The sequence below is a fragment of the Aotus nancymaae genome, unplaced genomic scaffold, assembly GCF_030222135.1.
Source record: "Aotus nancymaae isolate 86718 unplaced genomic scaffold, 86718_ANA_hifiasm-v0.15.2.pri h1tg000036l, whole genome shotgun sequence".
Lineage (NCBI taxonomy): Eukaryota > Metazoa > Chordata > Mammalia > Primates > Aotidae > Aotus > Aotus nancymaae.
This window is the reverse complement of record NW_026988450.1, coordinates 68899957-68922707: the sequence shown is the minus strand read 5'-3', so window position 1 is coordinate 68922707 and position 22751 is coordinate 68899957. Positions and strand designations below refer to the sequence as shown.

Genomic DNA, 22751 nt, shown 5'->3' with positions numbered 1-22751 from the left:
GGGATTATAGGTATGAGCCACCATGCCTGGCTGAAACACAAGTTATAAAGCACTAGATTTCAAAAAACTGGTATGTAATTAAATACTTTTTCAAAAACGTGAAAAATGGCCAGGTGCAGTGGCTCACATCTGTAATCCCAGCACTTTGGGAAGCCAAGGTGAGCAGGTCACTTGAGGTCAGGAGTTTGAGACCAGCCTGGCCAACATGATGAAATTCTGTCTCTACTAAATATACACACAAAAAAATTAGACAAGCATGGTGGCATGTGCCATAGTCCCAGCTATTTGAGTAGCTGAGGCAGGAGAACCACTTGAACTCGGAAGGCAGAGATTGCAGTGAGCTGAGATCACACCACTGCACTCCAGCCTGGGCAACAGAATGAGACTCCGTCTCAAAAAAAAAAAAAAAAAGTAAAAAACAAATTATAACTCAATGTAAAAGAAAAATGAACTACTTCACATTTAGACATTTGCTTTCTAAGTCACATAATATATGGCTTCAAAAATAATCCCTTTTGCTGCATTAAACTGGGAACATAAAGTCTCTATTCCTTACTAATAAAGTATGTTGTAATATTTTAGTCATGGTTCAAGAAGAAAAAATGATAATCTAATACAACAAATTTAAAACAAAACAACTGAAAATATATTACTAAACATCAATAGTTTAGGTTGCTTCTAGGATTAGTGTTGTCTATCTTCAATAACTAGATGAACTAATGATTATGTTACACCTGTGTTAAGCTATCGATACAGATCTAATTTTGAGTGGAAATAGTCTCTATGAATTAGCTGGGCATGGTGGTGCATGCCTGTAATCCCAGCTACTTGGGAGGCTGAGACAGGAGAATTGCTTGAACCTGGGAGGTAGAGGTTGCAATGAGCTGAGATTGTGCCATTGCACTCCAGCCTGGGTAACAGAGTGTGACATCGTCTCAAAACAAAAAAGGAAATAGTCTCTATAAGACTTCTACAAATTCCTCTGTTACATTTCTATAAATTTCATCATATCTTCAAATTACCTAGAGAATGTCTAGTGCTTTACACTTTTAAGGAAACTGTTTCACCTATGTGTGTCAATCATTTAATGGGCCACATAAACTTTAAAGACAATAAAAAATTAGTTAGCAACCATCATTTATATCATACTTTGTAGTTTATAAAATATATTCCAATTTGGTTTTTATTACAACTCTGAAATAGGTAACACAGGGATTATTTTTCCCAGTTTGCAATATTAAAACCTATAAGCCAGTGAGTGGCATAGGTATGGTTTAAACTCAAGTTTTCTAAAGAACATGTTCTTCTATTTAAGACTTTCTACTATACCATCTATATTCATTTCTTCCCTTGACAATATAGATGAGATAATTAATGATAAATAATAATATTCTCATCCCATAGAATGAAGCAGCTCCAAAAGATTAGGTGACTAGACAGGGTTATATAAAGAGCTACTTAGCTACTTGGATTAAAATAGAAGCAGGGTATCTTTTATTCTCAGTGCACTTAAAAAAAGCTATACTCATTCATAAGATGTCTCTGCAAATACGTATGACCTTATTAATCTCTATCTAGAGTAGGGTCTCTTGACTTATTCCCTATCTCAGGCTGCTTATTTTTTCATAATTCTTATGAAGTCCACAGTTATTTATTTTCTGTTTGTCCCCTAAAATTTAAGTTCCACAAGTATAGAAGTTTCATCTGTACACTTCATTACTAGGTTCCTGAAATCTAGTATAATGCCTCACAAACAGTAGAATACATGTTGGATAAATGATAAAAGATAAATTTTAAAATTTCAAAATTTAGCACATTAGTTATTCTTAGAAGATGAAAGCCAGGTTAATACTGGTCAAAGCCCATTTTATCAAATAAATACTTTGGTGCCCTATTCAAAGGACTATTACATTTATGGAAGAGGCCGGAAGCCAAAATTTTAAGTTACTATATAGTCAAGTATACATCTTAAGGTCAAAATAATTTTTCCTTTACTATAGCAATTTTCTATAGGAATTATAACCAAGACTTGATTATAGCACCATAGGGAAACTGCTATAATTATAACAATCATTTTCTCCCTGCAGGATTGTTTGACAGTCTATTTGTTATTAAAACAATAAGAAAATGTTATGTAAGTACTGCCAATAAACATTTTGTGTATTAAAAATTGTTTCCACAGAAATATAATAGTTGAATAAATAACTAGATAGAAAGCAAGCTTTTACTTTTTCCTATTAAAAACTGAATTTGATTTTAAATAGATGATTCCACTTAAAATTCTTCCTATTATAGTTTCTTTAAAGTTAAAAATATACCAATTTTATATCATTATGTATACAAAATAACTGTTAAAGTAGCCATAAATCTCCTAAACATCATTAGAATTTAGACAGAAAAATTGAGAACTCCCAAATGACAATTTAGGGAAACTTGAGAAGCTTTTTTCACTTTCATTCCCTGCCCTACAATGAAAGAAAGAATCCAACTATATGAATGTCTTCTCATAGAACTGAAATCAGATGTTGAAGAAGTAGGTTAACAATAACATTGTTATTTTAAAATTTTAAAGCAGTTACCAGTCATAAAGCTTATTTCTGAAAATCTCTCCTACAAACAAAATGTCACTTATGCTTGCAGAGTACTTTTACAGCTTTATGAAAAGTCCAAAATGTCTTAATATAAGTTAGGCCCAAAATCATTTTATATTAAAGAAACTAAGTCATCAAGCAAACAGATTAACAAGTTACATTCCCTTTTCTTACACATCCTTAAATGTCAAGTATAAAAACAACAACAACAACAAAAACCCAAGAAACCCTCTGTACCTTGCTACACAGAGAAGAAATCTGCTCCAGCAGCAACGCAGAATTCTGTTTGGTACTGTTTGTCAATCCTCTGTACTAAGGAGTTAAAGAAATGATGTAATGGTATCGATGAAACAATTTACTCCTTTAAAAACGTTTCATTATTTCAATTCTCCCACCGTTGCTTAAATTCATTTATTAAAAAATTTAACTGTAGCAATTAACAATTATGCCTTTCCCTAAGGATAATTATTTTTCCAATTACTTGTTTGATTCTGAAAATATACTAAGAAATAGTGCTACTATAAAGAGCACTAAGATAAACTAACAGAACAAGACATTTATAAAAACTGTAGCTTCTAAATAAAAATTCATAAACACTATGATAGTGTTTCATTTCCAGCCAACAACAAATTCTTTTTATACAAAATGTTCTGTTCTGAGGTGTATTTCTAAACATTCTTATATTTTTTAAAAGAAAGTTTAAAATATGTTGAATATATTTGCAGATATATGTGATAGCATTTATATTTACTTAAATACATAAAATGATACATCAGCTGACTGATACTTATGTTTCTTCACACTGATGGCAGGAGAAACATTTAAACATTTTTTAAGTATAGAAATTACTTAGTTTTTTTTTCCCACAGATTGCTAACATTTCTCCCTCCTCTCTACCTCATACACCAGAAAGTCCTCTGCCTATCCTAAAAGCATTAATACAGTATTTAAGGGAAGTTTTTTTTTTTCCAAGTTGTAGAACTTTTCTTAACATAATGGTAGTAAAAACTATACTGAATATTATGCAAAAACATGGTCAAACATCTAAGTGTTGGGTAGTACCATGTACAGTGCGCTTTGCAAACCTTTTTGATGCAGAAACCTTTTGCAGGTGACATTTCATCTGGAAACCTAATATTTAGGACAGAAGAGGTACTGATCTGGTTGCCGAAGGCGGGGGTCAAGAGTCATACCCACTCAATTTATCTTTCAATCCCATTATCTGGAGAAGAGAACTGAATCCTCAATTTTCCTTGGAAGATGGTTTGAAAACCATTGGTTTTCAAATCTAAGGTAAATCTAAGATAAGATAAATATGTCAAATATTGACAAATATGTCAAATAGCTTCTGACCTACAAGGTGCTAATAGACGAGGAGAGAGAAAAGAAGGACTAATGATAGATTATATCTGAAAGTAATACCTACAGTTACACTGCCAGGTAGCATGCTGGCTAAATGGTTCTCAACGGTAATGTACAATGGATGAAATTTTTAAAAAACTACCTATTATAGTTTTTACTGCAATGTACATTACCACTCAAACTACCCAAACCTGAATTCCTCTTCTTTTATGAAAATGGCTCATCTCATGTTATCTCACCTAGCGACACCAGTTTCAACATAGGGAATCAATTACACTCTCTGGCCTTCTCACTTTCTCAGTATGTAGTAAATAAATCATGATATCATGTTGATTTTACATCTTTAACACATCATGTACTTTCCCCTGGCTCTCCATTCCAAATGCCACTTGCTTAGTTCGAGCTTTGATCAGGTTTCCAAAATCCTACCAGCATGATCTAAAATTTACTTCTCATTAAGCCACTGTCTGTCTTATAATCCTTGTATGATTCCTCATTATCTTTAGGATAGAATTTATCCCCAATCACGATACATAAGGTCTTTTAGGACCTGATTAATCTGAAAAGCCTCTCCAATCTGATCACTTAGCAACTGCCCTCAACGCCCCCAAACCAAAAAACCACTACTCTAGTAGTGATTCTAGACTACGAACAGTTCTCAGCTGGGTAAGGTTCCCCTATGCCTTCATAAATATTATCTTTTCTGCAGCAAGGAATTTTCAAGAAAACAATGAGTACTTTGATTTAGGTGGACATAATCCAAAGTCATTCATCTGACAATATTTATTGAGTGCTTTCTATATGCTATGCTGTATTGCAGTTATAGACTTCTCCAGCAGAAATACATTGAGTAAAACATAGAAGTCATGGAGATGTATTCTTGGATTTCAGGAAAAGGGAAATTATTTCTGAAAAGCATTAAAACTATATAAAATAATAGTAAAGTTAAAAACACATAAAATATACATATGGTGGTATCTGGGCAGTGGGTGGGAAGGCCAAAGTTTCAGTTAATGCTAGACTAGGTATAAGAGTAGATCAGTCCTATGCTCAGGAAGAGAACATTATAACTACAATAAAGAAGGAAGGCTCAATCATTTCTGTATTATTTCCACAGCCCTATCCACAGAAAAGCCTCAACAATACTGAATGAAAATAAAGATTCTTGCGTAGGGAGGAGGATTTCTGATAAAATAGGTATAGGATCCAGGAGGTGGGAAAAGCAAGAACTTCTTTCCCCAGCAACTCCAACAATAAGGAGTCCAGCAGCCTACCTGAGCATCAACATTAAAACAATGAATATAATGAATATACCTAACATGTATATTTACCTGACAATAACAGAACATTCTACCTGACACAGAAAATGTAATTGAAAATGAACATGTAAATGAAAGGATACAACTCAAATTCAATGTCCGACATATAGCAGGAGGGTAGATCTGCTAATTTTATCATCTGCACAAATTCTAAAGCAGGGCCATAATAATGGAAAACCTGGAAAAGAAATTAAAATTGTGTAATATTTAAATACCATAAATGAAGTAAACAAATTAGTGATTAAGGGTGTAAAACTTTAAAATGGATCTTAAAAAGCAAATTTTTACACATTATGCATGCCTAGCATTTAATCCTCTATAGCAGACAAGAATTTCTTCGATTTCAACTCTATCTTTCAGGGTAGAGAAACAGACATGGAGATCACTTAGTAACCAGGAAGAGCTTTCACAGGAGAGAATAAGTATGGAAAGAGGTAAGCAACAGAGGACAAGAGTTCTCAACTTTTGCTGTTTATCTTCCACAAGACTGACAGGTAATCCAATAGGCGATAGTGTTGACAAAACAAATTAGCAACCTACCTCTGTAGGCAGAATCTGTAGACTAAAAAAGCCAAAGAAAAGACACTCCACGATGAACTTAGATTGAGTGGTACATTGACATTTTAAAAAAATTCTAGCAAAAAGACTAAATAAATTACAGAAAGAGACAGTGAAGCCAGCATGTGCTAATTAACATAGAAAACGCCATTCAGAAAAAAATAAAATTTCAGTACTGTATTTCTTGGGTAAAGCCTAAAACTAAAGTAGAGTTTGTTCGTGAAGGGCAGCTATTTCAATAGTTGGAGCCACAGAGTGTCAGAGGGAAGGCAAAGAAAAGAGAACACTTCTTGAAGAACCTACACAAAGCTTTAGACTTGTAAAATGCTGAGTAATTTCACTGTATATGATTATGTGTATATTATATATATATACACACACATGATTATGTGTATATAATATATATAATATACACATAAATCATATACATATATGTGTATACAGTGTGTTTTTGTGTCTATACATATACAGGAGAGAGAATATGAATTTTACATTGTTGAAGAAGTGTACCCTAAGATTCTCTTCAATAGTAGCAAAATTTAGACACATTATTCATACTTGAAGAAAAGTTGAGGTCACGAATCTTACAATTTCAATCTTCAGAAAAGAATTTAATATTCCGGTGAAAGAAGGCCATAGTAAGTTACTTAAAGTAAGCAATTCTAAACAAACATTGAGAAATGAGTTCAAATCAGATATTATGCCCTTTTTGTACCACCCTTTGATCAGAAAATATTAACAATTTGATGCCCTTTTAACTCCATGACCAGTGTTTTCCACACTCTTAGATTAGGTCTTTTAAAGTGAATTCTAAGGTGCTTTCATATAAATATCTCTTCTTATGTTATTTTTCCAATGTTAAAAAGCCAACTGAACCTTTTCCTAATTATTATATTTTATAAGTACTTGTATTTTAAGAATAAATGTATAGGAGATATGAGGCAAGAACTAATGCTTCTTAAACTCTAAGTTAAGCATATGTCAAGCATTGTGTCAGATGTTAAACTCTTAACCTCATTTAATCCTTAAAATAACTTTGTAAGATAAGTGTGTTACTACTACCTCCACTTTCACAGATGGGTTAATCAATCTACCCAAGGTTATAAACAACACCTTATAGATGACACAGTCAGGTTCCAAACCTATGTTTACCTAAAATCAAAACATACTCTCTTCGCACTAGGTCACATTCTCTCCAAACTGAGTCTTAGAAAGGGCACATAGTAAAGTCCAAATCAAAGGTGATTTCAGGCCTATACTGATTTAGTATCATTACATTTTTTTTAAACATCTAAAACAATGACAGTTTCACCAAAATTTAATGCTGATGACATAGTATAACTCAAGTACTTAATTATATTAAAAATTATGCTAGTGAGCACAATTAATTCACATATTATTAGTAATATTAATTCAAGATTCAAACATTTTATAGGAACGAAAATACACACGAATGATCACACAAAAAAAATAAACACAATTACCTTTGGCAAAATATTCTTATCCTTTGGTGGTATTATCTTTTTGGCGAGAAAGTCAGTATTTAAATTAGATGTACTAAAATTCTTAGGTGTGACTCCCTTTAAACAAAATTCAGGAAAACTAATTTCAAATCCAAACTGAAAAGAGACCAAGAAAACACAGTTATAAGCATCATGAATAATGCTATAAAGATTAATATATCTTTATTGTGTAAATGTTGAGAGGAAACCCATGTATAAATTTATTTTTGATTCCTCAGCTCAAAAGTGTGCTTCTTACATTTAGGTACACATCCTATTTCAACTTAAACATCAGTTTTTCAGGTTTTCATGGAAAGTTCTCATTGGCCCTTCACCAGCTGGCAAGAATATGTTAAGCTCATTCTGTGCAGCCACAGGACCAAACAACTTCTTTTGCATTGTTCAGTATCTGGCTTCCTATCAGTCTGTAAGTTATGCTAAGACAGAAGCTGTCTGTCTTATTCTTTTTTTTTTTTTTTTTTGCCTTGAGACAAAGTTTCACTCTTGTTGCCAAGGCTGGAGTGCAGTGGCACGATCTCAGCTCACTGCAACCTCCACCTCTGGGGTTCATTCTCCCGCCTCAGTGTCCTGAGTAGCTGAGATTATAGGCACCTACCACTATGCCTGGCTAATTGTTTGTATTTTTAGTAGAGATAGGTTTCACTGTGTTAGCCAGGCTGGTCTCGAACTCCTGACCTCAGGTGATCCACCCGTCTCGGCCTCCCAAAGTGCTGGGATTACAGGCATGAGCCACCACTCCTGGCCCTATCTATTCCTTACTAGATCTTTACTACAATGTCTCACATAGTTTGCCTTTGATAAATGTTGCTGATGATAAGATCAATTGCTACAGAAGTAGTAATAGCAAGGATGCTAATAGTAATGGCAGCCACAACAATAATGATAGCTGACGCTAAGTGGTAACTCTGTGTTTTAAATAATTTAATCCTCATAAAAATCTATGAGATGGGAACTATTATTACCATCTTACAGATGAAGACAACTGCAGCACCAAGAGGCTAAGCATTACACAACATGCCACATAGAACTAGAAAGAAAAAGAGTTGGGATTTGATTATAGGCAATATAACTCTAGAATCTATGTCCTTAATCACCATATAGCCTCTTGGCTAAAAAGCTGTTCTCTACCAAAAAAAGTGATTTCAAGTTTTTAATGCATCCAGTGGAGACATGTACATTTAATTTCCTATTCAAGAGAATAAAAGAATCACATGAAAAGAACTTTGCCATTATCTTTCTGTATGTAAACATGCAGTTTCAGAAAGCATACAAAAGCAATCTAGCAAACTGTATCTTCCACTCTTCCACTTGGCTATGTGGGTTTTTTTTTTTGTTTTTTTTTTTTACATTAAAACACTTGCAGAGAAAGTTCACCTGCAGATTTAACCTTTCTGAGATTAGGATGAGCAAACATGCAAATCAACAAGACAAATCCAGCCACATTGATTCCTGCTGTCTAATCAGAGATATTATTAAGCCATTACGAAGGGTGAATCAAAAAGGAAAAACATGTCTAGCAATTAGCGTAACAAAACTTTAGACGAACTCAAAGGCCTACTCATGTTCCCATGCTACCCTAAACAAACATTAACTTTGTTTAGTTTTGCATATCTACAAAAATACGTAAATTACTATGAATACTTATTTCAAAATGGACATAGCTTACAAAACCCAATAACATATTCTTTCATAGTAAGAGATGTCAAAATGAAATCAAAACTTCATAGAAATTTAGGATTACAAGAGTCCACCTAATACAATATTCTCATTTTATAATTGAGAAATCTGGGGTCCAGTAAGGTTAAAAAAATTGTTCAAAAATCAGAGGGCTGGTTAGTAAACAGCAGAGATCACCTAAAGTAGTATTATGGCAAGACAATATGGTCTAAGCAATTTTTCTAGTAGTTCACACAGGTAACAAAGCAATTTGGATAAACAACATGAACTCAATGTCAAATTCTGTGTTTTAAAAGAATGTTACATTCTAGAAACAGCACTCAAAACATAATCATATTATTATGTGATTAAATTAAAATTAATTAAAATCAAATAAAATTAAAAATTCAGTTAGTGGAACTACTTGCATATAAAGTGCTCAGGAGTAATGTGTGGTGTGTAGACTACCGTATTAGCACAGATATAAAACACTTCCATTATTGCAGAAAGTTCTAATTAGATAGTGCTATTCCAGAATATCTTTACCAGGTAAATTTTCATTAAGATTTATTTAAATATCTGTGCTATAAATAAAATTGAAAGACCTGCTTGGCAAACTGTGAATAATTCATTTACCTTTCTTTCCCATATCTGTATTTTTCCCCTCCATAATTCCTTTGAGTCAATAACATTTCTGAGATCTTCTAAAGATACTACATTAGCAGAAAGGTATTCTGCAATTTTCTGGCAGTTTCTATATAAGAAAAAAAGATTACAACAATTCAGGGCTTTATATTTTACTGATTTAATAATTATAGTTACTATAAGCCTAAGAGGCAAAATTGCCAAATTTATATTGCTATATTTTTCCTACTAATAATATTGAAACACTCATTAAGGCAATCTCTAAGGGAGTTGCTGTCACATGTTCATTTGTCCCAACATCCTCACAAATTAAGAGGGATTATCTTTAGTACTAAAGATGAAGAAATAGACTTTCCTCTTACTATTGGCTTAAAGGTGTCAGATGTACATAAACACACACACAGGCACACGTCAGCACCTTATCTTCAAAAGGAGAACTGCTCTCCTGTATTGTTCCCATACTGCTTTGTATGGAATTTGATAACAGCACTTATCACAGACTGTCTTGACTGTTAGCATTCCTGTTTCTCCCTGTACTTTAGGGAAAAAGATCATGCCTTTTCACTTTAACTTACCAGCATATATTGCTAGGCTTGCCATAAAGGTTATGCTCAATAAACATTCACTGAATAAAAACAAATCATGAAGCTATTAAATCCAATTGAATACTTACTTAAGGATCAAAATTGTAATATACAACTAAACCTTACTAAAATATCAAAAAATACAACAGTGTATATTTATTTCTACATTGCACATAACAGAAAAACAAATACAACATTACAAATCCAGTGTATCTATGTTCAAAAGCATATAGTGGCTTATAGAATTAATGTTTGATAATGGTTGTAAAACAGCATCAATAATATTTACTAAAAACAAATATCTCAGAAACATAAACTACGAAACGTCTAGATTCTTCTCAATAGACAAATCTACAATCATGGTTTAACATAAAATTTTATCTTGTCACATTAATTTTCAAAAGCTGACTCTGAAAACAGAATAATATGTTAATTGTGAAAACACAACACAGACAATAATCAAATTTGAACAAAGAAGCTTACATTTCACAGTAATTTGCTGCTATAGTGATCTTTGCTAAATACCATTCTCTCAAATGTTTTAATGCTCCTACAGTAGGTAAACAGTCTTTCAATTTAGGAGGATCTTTGTCAGAAGGCAATAGTATTATATCTACCATTGCTCTACCTGGAAAGACAAAAAGGCATTTTTGTAATTTTTTTTTAAATGTTAGATCTGATATGTCTCAAAATAGTACCCAGAACAACTGAATTTTATGTTTATTCAGAAGAATGAATTTTATATTTATTTAGAAGACAAAAGAAGATTTTAGTTTTAATTTCTGAAATTGTTCAAAACAATGTATGTCCTTAGGAGTTCAAAATTTTTAAATGTTCATCATTTGATTTAAAGCTACTCTTGGCTTTAAATCAAATGATGAAATAGCTAGCATATACTAGAAAACAATAAACTATATCATAATTACTTGCCAATTCTGCAGCAGTGGTTAATTATACACATTGCTCTTAACATCATCAATGCTATTGTGCTCAACAGAGAAAAAAACACCTGTGCAATTTCATTATATTTTTCTAAACATAATTTTATTATCCAAAAAAGAATGAATTAGTGCCAAATTGTAATGTTCAAATAAACAATGTCTCTTTTTAAAAGGACAATAAAACACTCAGAAAACCAATTATACTGACATCATCATTGGTTCCTGAGAAAAAATAACTTCACAAAACTTTAAATTTTATAAAATTATAAATTTCCTGAAGGATTAGAAAAATTAAAACGAAACAAACAATATAAATTTAATAATGAAAGTATTCTAATTTGCTAAAACAACTATGCAATATTTCACTGCATACTTTGAACTCAACACACTTCATTTTAAAAGTTGATATGTTTGTCAACTCATTTGTTTATTTTTCTATGTAGGGCTTTTTGTACTAATATATGATCTCCTTGAACACAGAGATCAGACTGACCGTGAGCTATAAGGTCCTTTATGTTAATCACAGATGCTTTATTCATCATGGTACACTCAGCTCCTAGTACAAATATCTATTCAATAAAGGCCTTCAATAAACAAAGTATTCAGAAAAGAATGCTCTTCAAATTATTTGTGGATGCCAATAATACCAACTACTAGATGACAGCTACTTGATTAATATAAAGGTTAGTTTAAGACAAAAACCAGTTTTAGGAATACTATGATATAGTATTTCACAAAACAGTCTTTCCACTATGGGAAAAAAAAGTAAGTTCTATAACAAAAAATGCTGAGGAAACGCTTTCTTTTACGATATGACATTCCATTTGCTAATGCATATAGTAACTTCACCATAAAAGAATGCTATCCAAATTATCAAAGTTAAATAATCTCTTGTTTAAAGAGCTGTTTATAGGATTAGTCTTCTACAGAACATACTCTGAAAAGCAACAGTCTATAGTAGAAAGGTTCTTCTTCAGTAATAACTAAAGAAACAGAGATAGGTATTTAATTTTCTAAATTCTAATTTTTGCCTAACTAAATGAAAACAATGAAAAGACCTGCTACATCTCAGTAATGTACTCTAATGGAGTATATTCTGTATCAACTTCAATTAAAAATTGTTTTGCATTTTTAATTTGAAGATTAGAAGTGAGAACACTAACATAGAGAATGAATTTATCACTTATTCATTAAAAGTGTAATAAAATAAGATACAAATTACTGAAAGCAATAATAATATATTACCAGGAGCAGGAAGCTTGTCTGATAACTGATGCAAATTTTCTGCAGCTTCTTCATAGAGACTAAAATAAAAGGGTAAGTTAGGGGGGAAAAAACACAAATACATATTATATAGAATCATAATAAGCAATATTAACTAAAAAGATTGTTGTGCACTGTTAAACAGATTAGATGCATAATCTCATTTGATCTTTATGATAATCCCAGGAGGTACTACTATAATACTACTATTATCTCCACTTTAAATAACTTGCCTGAAGTTACATAACTAGTATGTATGGAAGTTAGGATTCAAACCCGGAGGACAAGTTCTTACCCACACCCCAAAACAAACAAAAAAGGGAATAAAATCCCCAAATTATAACTAGCATACTAAATATAAATCATAACTAACAGATCAAACATTTTTTGGAATCTTTATTTATTTTGGGTTTTTGTTTTTTTTTTGAGACAAGGTCTTGCTCTGTCACCCAGGCTAGAGTGCAGTGACATGATCACAGCTCACTGCAGCCTCAATCACCCAGGCTCAAGTGATTCTCCAACCTCAGTCTCCAGCCTGTAGCTAGGACTACAGGCACACACCACCATGCCTGGCTAATTTTTTTATTTTTTGTAGAGATACAGTCCCAAATTCCTGGGCTCAAGTCATCCGCCTGCCTCAGCCTCCCAAAGCGCTGGCATGACAGGCATGAGCCACTATGCCCAGCCATTTTTCTGAATCTTAAAAGTAAGAAAATGCTAAGTGTTTAATAAAAAAGGATATGATTTTTCTCCGAATGGTACTCAACAGTCTTGACTAAACAATATTATGCCCTCCTCAGATTCTTCAAAACCTATTAGTTTTATCTACATGATACATATTTTTCTTAAAAAAGTTTATTATATAGCATAAAGGTACTTAAATCCTTTATTATAAACGCATCATCATCTTAGAAGCTTAAGGCGTCTTATCTAAACTCTAGTTTTCAGGCTCCCTCTTGTGGAAATAATTATTAGGTCACTTATCAGAAACTTGTACACTTGTCTTTTAATAGTGGTAAGAAAACACGGGATGATAAGAGTTTTTAAGGGTAAATGAAAGCACCTAAGAAATCATCTAAAAGTACTTCAATACTTATGAATGAGAAAACAAAGGATCAGAGAAGTTAAGTGACTGTCCTAAGACTGTGTAAATAGAGTCCACCTCTACTAATCCCTGGTTCAATGATATTTCTCTGTTTCTGAAAGGTCTCCTTTTATTAATCAGTACAAACAAATACGATCTGGAAAAAGAAAAATGAAATTTGTTAAGTCTATAGCTACTTACAGATAGAATACGTGGATACTAAAATAAGCTCAGTTTTCTGTCATGAAATGTTATGGAAGACTAAAATGAAAGGTATTAACTATAAGAGGAGATATTTCATGAAGAGAAAAATTATTATAACAACTTATGTCACCTGGATCAACTTACATATTGTACCATAATTCAATAAAACCTAAAAGTGAACTCAATCATGTATATATAATCCTCACAAACTCTTTATGGATTTTATTTTTTACATTTTTTTCTTTAAATTAAAAGAAGATTTCTCTTCCATCTGGGTCAATCTTTACAGATTTTAAAAGGTACCTGAAATGCTGCAAATATACATAAATTAAAGAAATCACATATTTTGGCCTCAAATAGCAAAACGAAAATGATACTTTGGCACGAATGCTAGCTATTACCATTAAATAATGTTTCTATTCAAGCTTTTAAAATACATTATTGGCCAGGCACAGTGGCTCACATCTGTACTCCCAGCACTTTGGGAGGCCAAGGCAGGCAGAATGCTTAAGCTCAGGAATTCAAGACTAGCCTGAACAACATGGTGAAACTATATCTCTACAAAGAAATACAAAAGCTAGCTGGGTGTAGTGGTGCACACCTGTAGTCCCAGCTACTCTGCAAGCTGAGGTCAGAGGATCGCTTGAGTCTAGAAGGACAAGGCTGCAGCGAGCCATGACTGCACCATCGCAGTGCAGCCTGGGCAACAGAGCAAGACCTTGTTTCAAAAATAAAATAAAATATTAGGCAGAATTTATCTTCAAGAAAGTAACATGTTAATTAAAATATCACTTTTTATATGATTCTTGACATTATGTATACTTAAGCAACATGCATTTTAAATAATTTTATTCAAATAAAAGGCCCAAATTGCCTTATGTCTTCCAAAGTGAAGAGTTGAAAATTTCAATTAACTAGGACTTATTCAGTAAAGATGCTAAAATATGTAATCTTCACCCTCATGGCTTAAAATAACTGTCTAATATTAAGTATTTTAATGATAATACAAAAACCAGAAAAGCATACTCAGCCAAGGATAATGATTCCCTGCTATTACTATCTTCTTCTTCAAAACACTCAACAGCACTCAAGCATTCTTCGATATTTGTTTGAAGAACATCTTCAATTTTATCTTTTTCTGTATTAAAATGTATCTCTTGCCAATCAGAACTATAAAACTAATAAATCAAAAGATTGCATTAAACAATGGATTATGAAATTCTTTAGACAGACATTCACTAACAGCTATTTTTAAATTTATATTACCTGATAAAATCCACATATTGCCTGCACTGCAAAGAACCACTTCTTGGAACCAGGTATACCACCTACTGAACAGGCTTGAAAATAAAATCACACTTATTAGAAAAAAGGCAGATCATAAATAAGCAGATGACACAGCATATATACTGTACTTAGAGACCGTAATTTTGAAACATATTACATAATTATCTAACATATATATGTGAATCTTTTCAAAATCCCTGCTAAAAATCCAAATAGAACAATCTCCCTAAAGAGCAAAATTCTTTACTCACAATAAATACTTGGCTTTCATTTGTCACAATTCAAAATCCATATTATTATTTATTATTTTAATTATCATTTCACACAGATTACAATTTACCATAAAGATGTTGGAAATACAGCTACTCGATTATTACTGAGTAATGCAAAACCATGTAAGTCATTTTAATGAAAACAATTCCCTCACCAAAGACCATGTAGATTGGTTCAGCCTGACTAGAGACAGAGGCGTTAAAGAGCAACCCCAGCCTAAAGATAAGGAAGACACTCTTCTTGGAGAATGGAGTATTACATGAAGATATAAGACTAAGGGTCACCCCAGGGTATGTGTCAAGGAGTCATGAAGAATTTAGAGCTATGTATAAAAACTGGTATTAAAAGAGGAAGAAGAAGCGTGGTAACAGAGGCTTAAATAATGGAAGCTAGGTAAGATGCTAAATTCTTATTACCACTTTCTTCCAACAATCTCAGCAAAAGATTTCTACCGCCTTAACAAAATAGAAGCTATTAGGTGATAATTCCTACAACATCTTCTCAGGAAACATACAACTCAACTTGTATTCCCATTAAGTCTTTCCTCTTTCCTTCCCTTCAACATGTAAGAGGCACTGTCCTTCCAGTTCAATGTTACCCCCAAACCTCCTCTGAGACCACTGATTCTCTCATCTAACCCCACTGATCACATTATCTTTCCTGCATTTCAATCTGCTCCCTTCTGTCTGTTCTTTGCCATTGCCATTTAAATACACACAAGTGTTTCTCAAAGTACTTCTTTTTTTAAAAAGAGGTCCCTTCAAATTCATCTCCACTTCTCTTTCTTAGCTCGTCCTCAGAGATAAACTTCTGAAGGTGCTGTCCACATCTCTGTCTCCATTTCCTCATCAACTTTTCCACTTCCTTTCAAATGCATTTCAATCTTTTTGTCTCTAATATGCCACTGAAAGAACACTCACCAAAGTCAGCAATAACTGACTTGTTATTAACTCTAGCAGTTTTTAGTTCTGTTGTTATTTGATCTCTTAGCATAAGAGAAAAATCGAAGATGACGTATTTGACAACTTTCTCTTTAAAACGCTTGGCTTTTGTGGCACCCATCTTTCTGGCTGCTCCTTCTTATTCTTTTAAACACTGATGTTCAGTTCTTCTGAATACTGGAATTCAATTTGAGACTTTCTGTTCTTCCTACTATCCATAAGCAATCCCATCCTTTCTCATGGCTTCACCTGACATTTATACATTGGTTCTATAATTTGTATTCGCTGGTGTAAAAATAATTGCTGTTTTTGCCATTATTTTTGCACCAACCTAATATCTCCAGCCATTTCCTACATTTTGAGTTCCAGACACATGTATCCAACTTTTATAAAACATTTTTACTTTGACATCTGACAGGCAACTATTAACATGTTCCAAACTGAACATGTCACATTTCCTCCAAATCTGCTTCTCCTTTCTCACTAAATGCCACCATCATGCCGTTACCCAAGCCAGAAACCTAATGTCATCCTCGATTCCTTCCTCATCCTTCCCTTCTTCTACATCACACCAATTCAGTGCTAAGGTAGGTGAATTCTACCCCCATAATTTCCTTCAGATCTATCCATTTTCCTCCACCCTGGCTGCCTCTCCTGTTCCTCATTTGGTCTTCTACAGCATCCCCCTATTCAGAGACAGCTATACATTTCTCTAATCCATTACTATACTGCAGGGAGAATAATTCAAAAGCACAGATCTAATCATGTCTCTCCCTTAATTAAGTTTTTAGTGGCTGCTGATTACCATTAGGAAAAAATCCAAATACCTTGACACTACAAAATCCTCTAAAGAGCTATGCCTACCTCTCCACCTTTATCCCATTATAATCATATTGTACTTTCTGTCCCTCAAACTTGCCGTATTACTGAAATCAATAATCCTAGTATGGCAGGAAATTCAGTGCAGGCAGTTTCTGTTTGCATGGCTCTGATATGTGCAAATTCCAGTTACTATAGCTTAAATAACTCCAGTTACTATAGCTTAAATAACACCAGGTTATTTAAGTAACACCAGTTCCCCAACAACCTGGTTCAAATTTCAGTTACCATGGTATATTAATGAACTATAATTGTATAGTTTAAGACTTCATTGCAAGCTTTTCAGTCTACAAAATCACTACACACATAAAGATGTGTGTCATGATCAGTAGTCAATAATGTTACTACTTTGAAAGGGTGTCACTGATTGGTCACTGCACAAGTGCCATTCAGTTCACACACAGGTAGCAAAGGATGTGATTGTGTTGCCTCCTGGTCTTCCAGTCTAAACCCTGTGATACTTTATAAAAATGGAAAAACGGATGAGGGAATTTTTAAAAAAGAGATAAACACCAAAGAAACAAAAAGTGCTAACACTGAAAGCAATCTTCAAAGCTAATGTAAACAGAGTTCTAGAAATAGCTGATGTGACAAACACATTTTGATGAAAAACATGAAGCTGTCCCAGAGAAAATGATGCTAGCGAAAACCTTAATATTAATGGAACTCAGAGATATATTACAACATTGAAAGTCCAGGTCAGGAGCAGTGGCTCGCGTCTGCAATCTCAGCACTTTGGGAGGCCAAGACAGGTGGATTACTTGAGCCCAGGCATTCAAGACCAGGCTGGGCCACACAATGAAACCCTGTCTCTAAGCCAGATGTGCTGGCTCATGCCTGTAGTCCCAGCCACTCAGGAGGCTAAGGAAGAAGGACTGCTTGAGCTGGGGAGGTTGAGGCTGCAGTGAGTCATGATTGGGCCACTGGACTACAGCCTGAGTAACAAAATGAAACCCTGCCTCAAAAAAAAGAAAAAAAAATCAAAGAATAAAACACTGGAAGTTGATACAACTGGAATATAATAATTTGCCAATAAAAGAAAAAATATTCACTCTGTATCGTAAGTTACGTGATGATGGGAAGGTGGAAGGCACTGTTCTAACTACCCTTGATAAGGTTTATACAAAGAAATAAAACACTTTAATTCTCAATGTTTCTAAGGTTTTAAATTACAGTGTACAAAGTAAATTTTTACAATTTGTTTATTTCCATAAAAATTTATAACAATAAGAGAGTTTTTAATGTTTTGACAAAAGATGGCCTTTAATGGTCATGGAACAATTTTAATTTTTCTCATTGATTATAATATTAGGATTGCTTTGCACAATTAATTATAAAGTACCACACTATCATGCAAAACAAGGACCGTGTGTGTAAGAAACTCCCAAACACACAAGTGGAAAGTAAAATTTATCATGAGAACCCCTGCAATTCTCCCAAGAGCTCTTTTACATATACAGTTGAGGTGCAAATGAAAGAAAATCTTTCCTGCAATAATAGTAGTATTGACTAAAATTATAGCAACTTGAAAATTAATGAGTACTACTGAGCCTTGGAAAACAGGCTAGGGCAGCATATACTTATTAGAAATCATTCCCCGATGGTGGTAGTTGACACCGAGAGACAAGAGGTTCTTTAATGAAAGAAGAGAAAGGTGCAGATTGTATAGTCACAGGAACTACAAAGTTATCAAAAGGAGCAGACCCTTCCTTTCATCGACAGAAACTTCCTTCAGTTTTTAGGTATTGGTCTGTTTTGGCATCTCCATTTTCAGAACCTTTAAAGGACATTCTCTGATAAAGGACAAGAAGAGGGAATAAAAGAAAACTATCAAAGTAATTAAATACATTTGCATAATGCCAATAGAAGCTAAAGGAGGAAAGATTTTTACAAAGTATGGGTTGGTCAAAAACGAGAAATACTTCAAAAAGTAAAAGCAGATAAGAACTGAGAAAAGCTCATTGTGTTTAGTAATTTTAAGTACTTTTAACAGAATCAGTAACAGCTAAGAACAGAAATAAAGAAATAAATAAATGGTAAGGAAATCGTGTGGGAGCATTACTTACATTTTTTACTCAGGAAAAAAATCATCCTCATAAAGCTACATTCCCCTTAGTTACAAAGAATTAACATAGGCAAGAAAATTTCATAAAAGGAGCAAAACTCAAGCTGAGAACTTAGAATTGTCAAAGAAAAGAGGTGTTTACTATACTTACCAGGGAAAGTACTATCTTCTGGATTAATTGAAGCACTAATGCTTCTTTTCAAGAGGTGATAAATATTTGCTGCTGTGAAGTCTGAAAAAGAAAAGACAAACTAACTCAAAGGGCTCTAGATTTACGTAATCTAACCTACTCCAATTTCACCATCAGACACTCTCAAGACCAGTAGGTTGTACATAAAAGTACTACACACTGCTCAAGATCTGTTCAAATTTTGATACAGTAAATCTAAAGCAAGCAGAAAAAAAATAGAAAAGGCTCCCTATCTGTACATTCCAGCCAGTTAGCACAAATGCAAAATTCCCCACAAAAGAATAATTTTGAAGAGAAGGGAAACTGTCACAACACCTTATACACAAACACATATATTTCCTCCTCAAAATGCCTGTTTGATCGAAACAAATGAATACATCAAATGCAACATTGAATCTAGACGGGTGCACCAAAAAGCAATGCAATCGATAACAATTAAGATCATTTAAAATTCATCATTTGTTTTCAAAACTTAGTTTATATGTGGGATGTCTCTTCCCATTAGATGTAAATTCTAGGACAGCATGATTTTTGTCCATCTTGTTCCTTTCTGTATCATCTGCATGTGAAACACAGGAACAGAAATAATAAATGCATACATTTCCAAAACGTACGAAATTCCATTACTAAGGCACAGAAAATTTGTTAAGTTAAATATTTCCTATGCCAAGAACTTCTGAGGGCATGAATCTTGCATCCACAAATTTGTCCATGTTTTTCCATGAAGATGCTATATTTGCAGCCTTCATTAACTCTATCCCAAATAGAGTCCCAGCTTCTTGAGACAACCAGATATTGATCCCTGCCCAGCAGAACTTGATCACAAACTCAAACTTCTTCCCCTTCCAAACCGTTCCCGCCCTTTCTCATCCCAGCGCTTACCAGGCTGCTTCTCAGTTCCCTCACCCGACGACACCTCTGGTCCATGTTCTGCCTCCCTACTGGCCGCCGACGGGAATTTTCCTTCCCCCCAGATGACCAGCAGCAGGTACCGATCCATCTCCTAAGAGATCACCCCCAATTTTAGGTCTCGGCTACCACATCCAAACATAGGCGCGCTATGACGCACTTCCGGTTCACTTCGCTTAGGTCGCCTGGAAATTGTGTCCTCCGTCGGTTTTCCGCAGTTTTCCAGCAAGCGGGTTATTTTCGGGAGTTATTGCCTAAATAACTGCATTATCTGCTCCTTTCATGACGAAATTGCTGCGGTGGGGAAGACTGGAGGAAACTAAAGGAATGGGGAGAAGCCGACGAGTGCTGGACGGGCTAGGAACTGTGATGCTTGGGTGTTAGCGTTTCCCGCCGGGCCAGTGAGGCTGCGTGACCTGGCTTGGCTACTGGGAGAAGGACGGACGGTCCTGCTAGTGGTGAAATATGTCGAGTTTCTCCAGGGCTCCCCAGGTGAGCTCGGACTCTTATGGCTTCATGGGGTTCATTATACTGGCAGAAGGAGAGCGTTGGGTTTGGCAGATTAAGTAGTGAAGCTGGGGCGGCAGGGAAGCTGAGACCCTCGGCTAAGAGGTGCCTGGGGAAAGCACAAGAGGGTCGTCAGTCTGGCAAGGACTTAATGTCGTTTGTTTGTTACTCATCCCCGCTTCTTTTCAAACGGCCCTTTTTATGTCTTCTTTTTTTTTTTTCCGGGGAGGGGGAAGGGGATTAGGAGAGAAGGTGGGAGAAGTAATAAGGTTGATCACTTAGGGCATTGTAGGCCGTTGTAAGAATTTGTTTTTCTACTGAGTAAAATGGGGACCTATTGGAGGGTTTTGATCCAAGGAATAACATGATCTGACTTGGTGTCAAAAGGAGCACTCTGGCTGCTGGGTCGAGAATAGACTGTTCAGAAATAGGGGTTAGTGGAGGACAGAAGCATGTTTGGCGGGTATAACGGTAATCCAGGAGAGACGTGATGGTGCAGAGGTCACGCTAGAAAAACTATAGAGTGTGTTGAGAAGTGGGCAGGTTTTGTTTGAAGGTGGAGCCAATAGGATTTTCTGAAGATTAAATATAGGCCAACAGCAAAAGAAGCAGCAAAGATTACTCCAAGGTTTTTTGATTTGAACAACTGGAGAGTGTGTCATCAACTGAGATAGGGAAGGCTGAAATTGAAGCAGGTTTGAGGTGGAAGAATAGGAATTAGTTTGGGTTATATAGGTCTAAGATGACTCTTAGCTCAGTGACGCTCCAAGTGTGGTTCCTTCCTTGGACTGTTTGTTGTCTGTGATGAGATAAATACAGGAAGCAAAATAAAACTTTTAAAAACTTTTTTTTTTTAGCAATTTGACATCGTCCAGCATTTGCATTTTTTTAATCAAAGTTTTTTTTTTTTTTTTCTGTCAAAGTATCTGTTAGTCTGCAGTGGATGGGGACAAAAACTGGCCTTTTTCTTATGTATAAACTAGTTTGAGGTTGTGATAAGTACATTTAAAATAAAACCAGCTAGCCCCGTTGTATTTTTACAGCGTTGTTTAATAAAGTAACTGGTGGAGATCTTCTAGACTAGAATTTTTTAAGAAATTGAATACATTGATGAATACTGTAGAAGCAGTGGTCTAAAGATACCTATTTCAGGTAACTTTTTAAAGCTGAAATTTATTCCACCTCATTCATCTGTACTTTCCCAACTACGTTGTTTTATTTAATACGTTGTTCAGTTCTCCCCAGGAATTGATCTCCTGAATGGTCTTTGTTTTCCAATGGCCACTCAGCTTTCAATATAATGTACCTACTAATCTCTAAATGTTTTTGAAGACATTTGAAGAAGACCTTCATAAACAGCTTCTACTTTGTTACAAGCTTCTCATTACCCCTCCAGATTCTATTATGTGTTATACAAAAAAAAAGTCATAACCTAAAGGGAAATACACATTTGGGATGTTTATAACAAAGCATGTAGAAAACCAGGCAGGAATAATTACTGTGTTTGTCTTTCCAGAATGATAAGGAAAAAAAAAAAAAACCCTTTTCCAGAAATAGAAATGAAAACAAAAATTCTTCAGCAATAGAGTTATTTTTCAAAGAAATCGTTGACATTAATTGTAGAATACATGTGATGGTATAAAATAATAAATTTAATTACTGTATTTCCATTTTAGTGATAATTTTTTTTCCTTTTTTTTTTTTTTTAAGCAATGGGCCACTTTTGCTAGAGTATGGTATCTCTTAGATGGGAAAATGCAGCCACCTGGCAAACTTGCCGCTATAGCATCAATAAGACTTCAGGGATTACATAAACCTGTGTACCATGAACTGAGTAAGTATTATTTTAACCTGTCATTAACAACTGTAGTTTTTATGCTGGAATAGAATCTTGATGAAGTTTGACAGGGCTGAGTTTAAGGACCCTTTTTATTTTTCCTGAGGATCCTGTGTTTCATTCTTGGTGAAAA

At 34.2% G+C, this 22751-nt stretch overlaps 2 protein-coding genes across 3 annotated transcripts in view; one reads left to right on the top strand and one right to left on the bottom strand.

Annotated features, from left to right (window-relative positions):
* The window catches only part of MTBP (MDM2 binding protein), a 77739-nt gene extending 57324 nt beyond the window's left edge, over nt 1–20415 (bottom strand). For both annotated transcript variants that reach the window (XR_010345614.1, XM_021671272.2), the window contains exons 1-10: nt 20248–20415; nt 19327–19407; nt 14997–15070; nt 14757–14908; nt 12425–12483; nt 10722–10866; nt 9646–9763; nt 7315–7449; nt 5356–5450; nt 2829–2898 (exon numbers count right to left, since the gene is read on the bottom strand). Coding sequence is in view for 1 of the 2 variants with exons in the window: in XM_021671272.2 (XP_021526947.2) it covers nt 2829–2898; nt 5356–5450; nt 7315–7449; nt 9646–9763; nt 10722–10866; nt 12425–12483; nt 14757–14908; nt 14997–15070; nt 19327–19407; nt 20248–20365 (1047 nt within the window). In the remaining variant the exon portion in view is untranslated. The remainder of the gene's footprint in view (nt 1–2828; nt 2899–5355; nt 5451–7314; nt 7450–9645; nt 9764–10721; nt 10867–12424; nt 12484–14756; nt 14909–14996; nt 15071–19326; nt 19408–20247) is intronic.
* A 90-nt stretch (nt 20416–20505) lies between these two features.
* Nucleotides 20506–22751, top strand: part of MRPL13 (mitochondrial ribosomal protein L13) — a 71904-nt gene continuing 69658 nt past the window's right edge. Inside the window, exons 1-2 of the mRNA XM_012466430.2 lie at nt 20506–20766; nt 22492–22615. Of these exons, the coding sequence (XP_012321853.1) occupies nt 20740–20766; nt 22492–22615 (151 nt within the window). The 5' untranslated portion in view covers nt 20506–20739. The remainder of the gene's footprint in view (nt 20767–22491; nt 22616–22751) is intronic.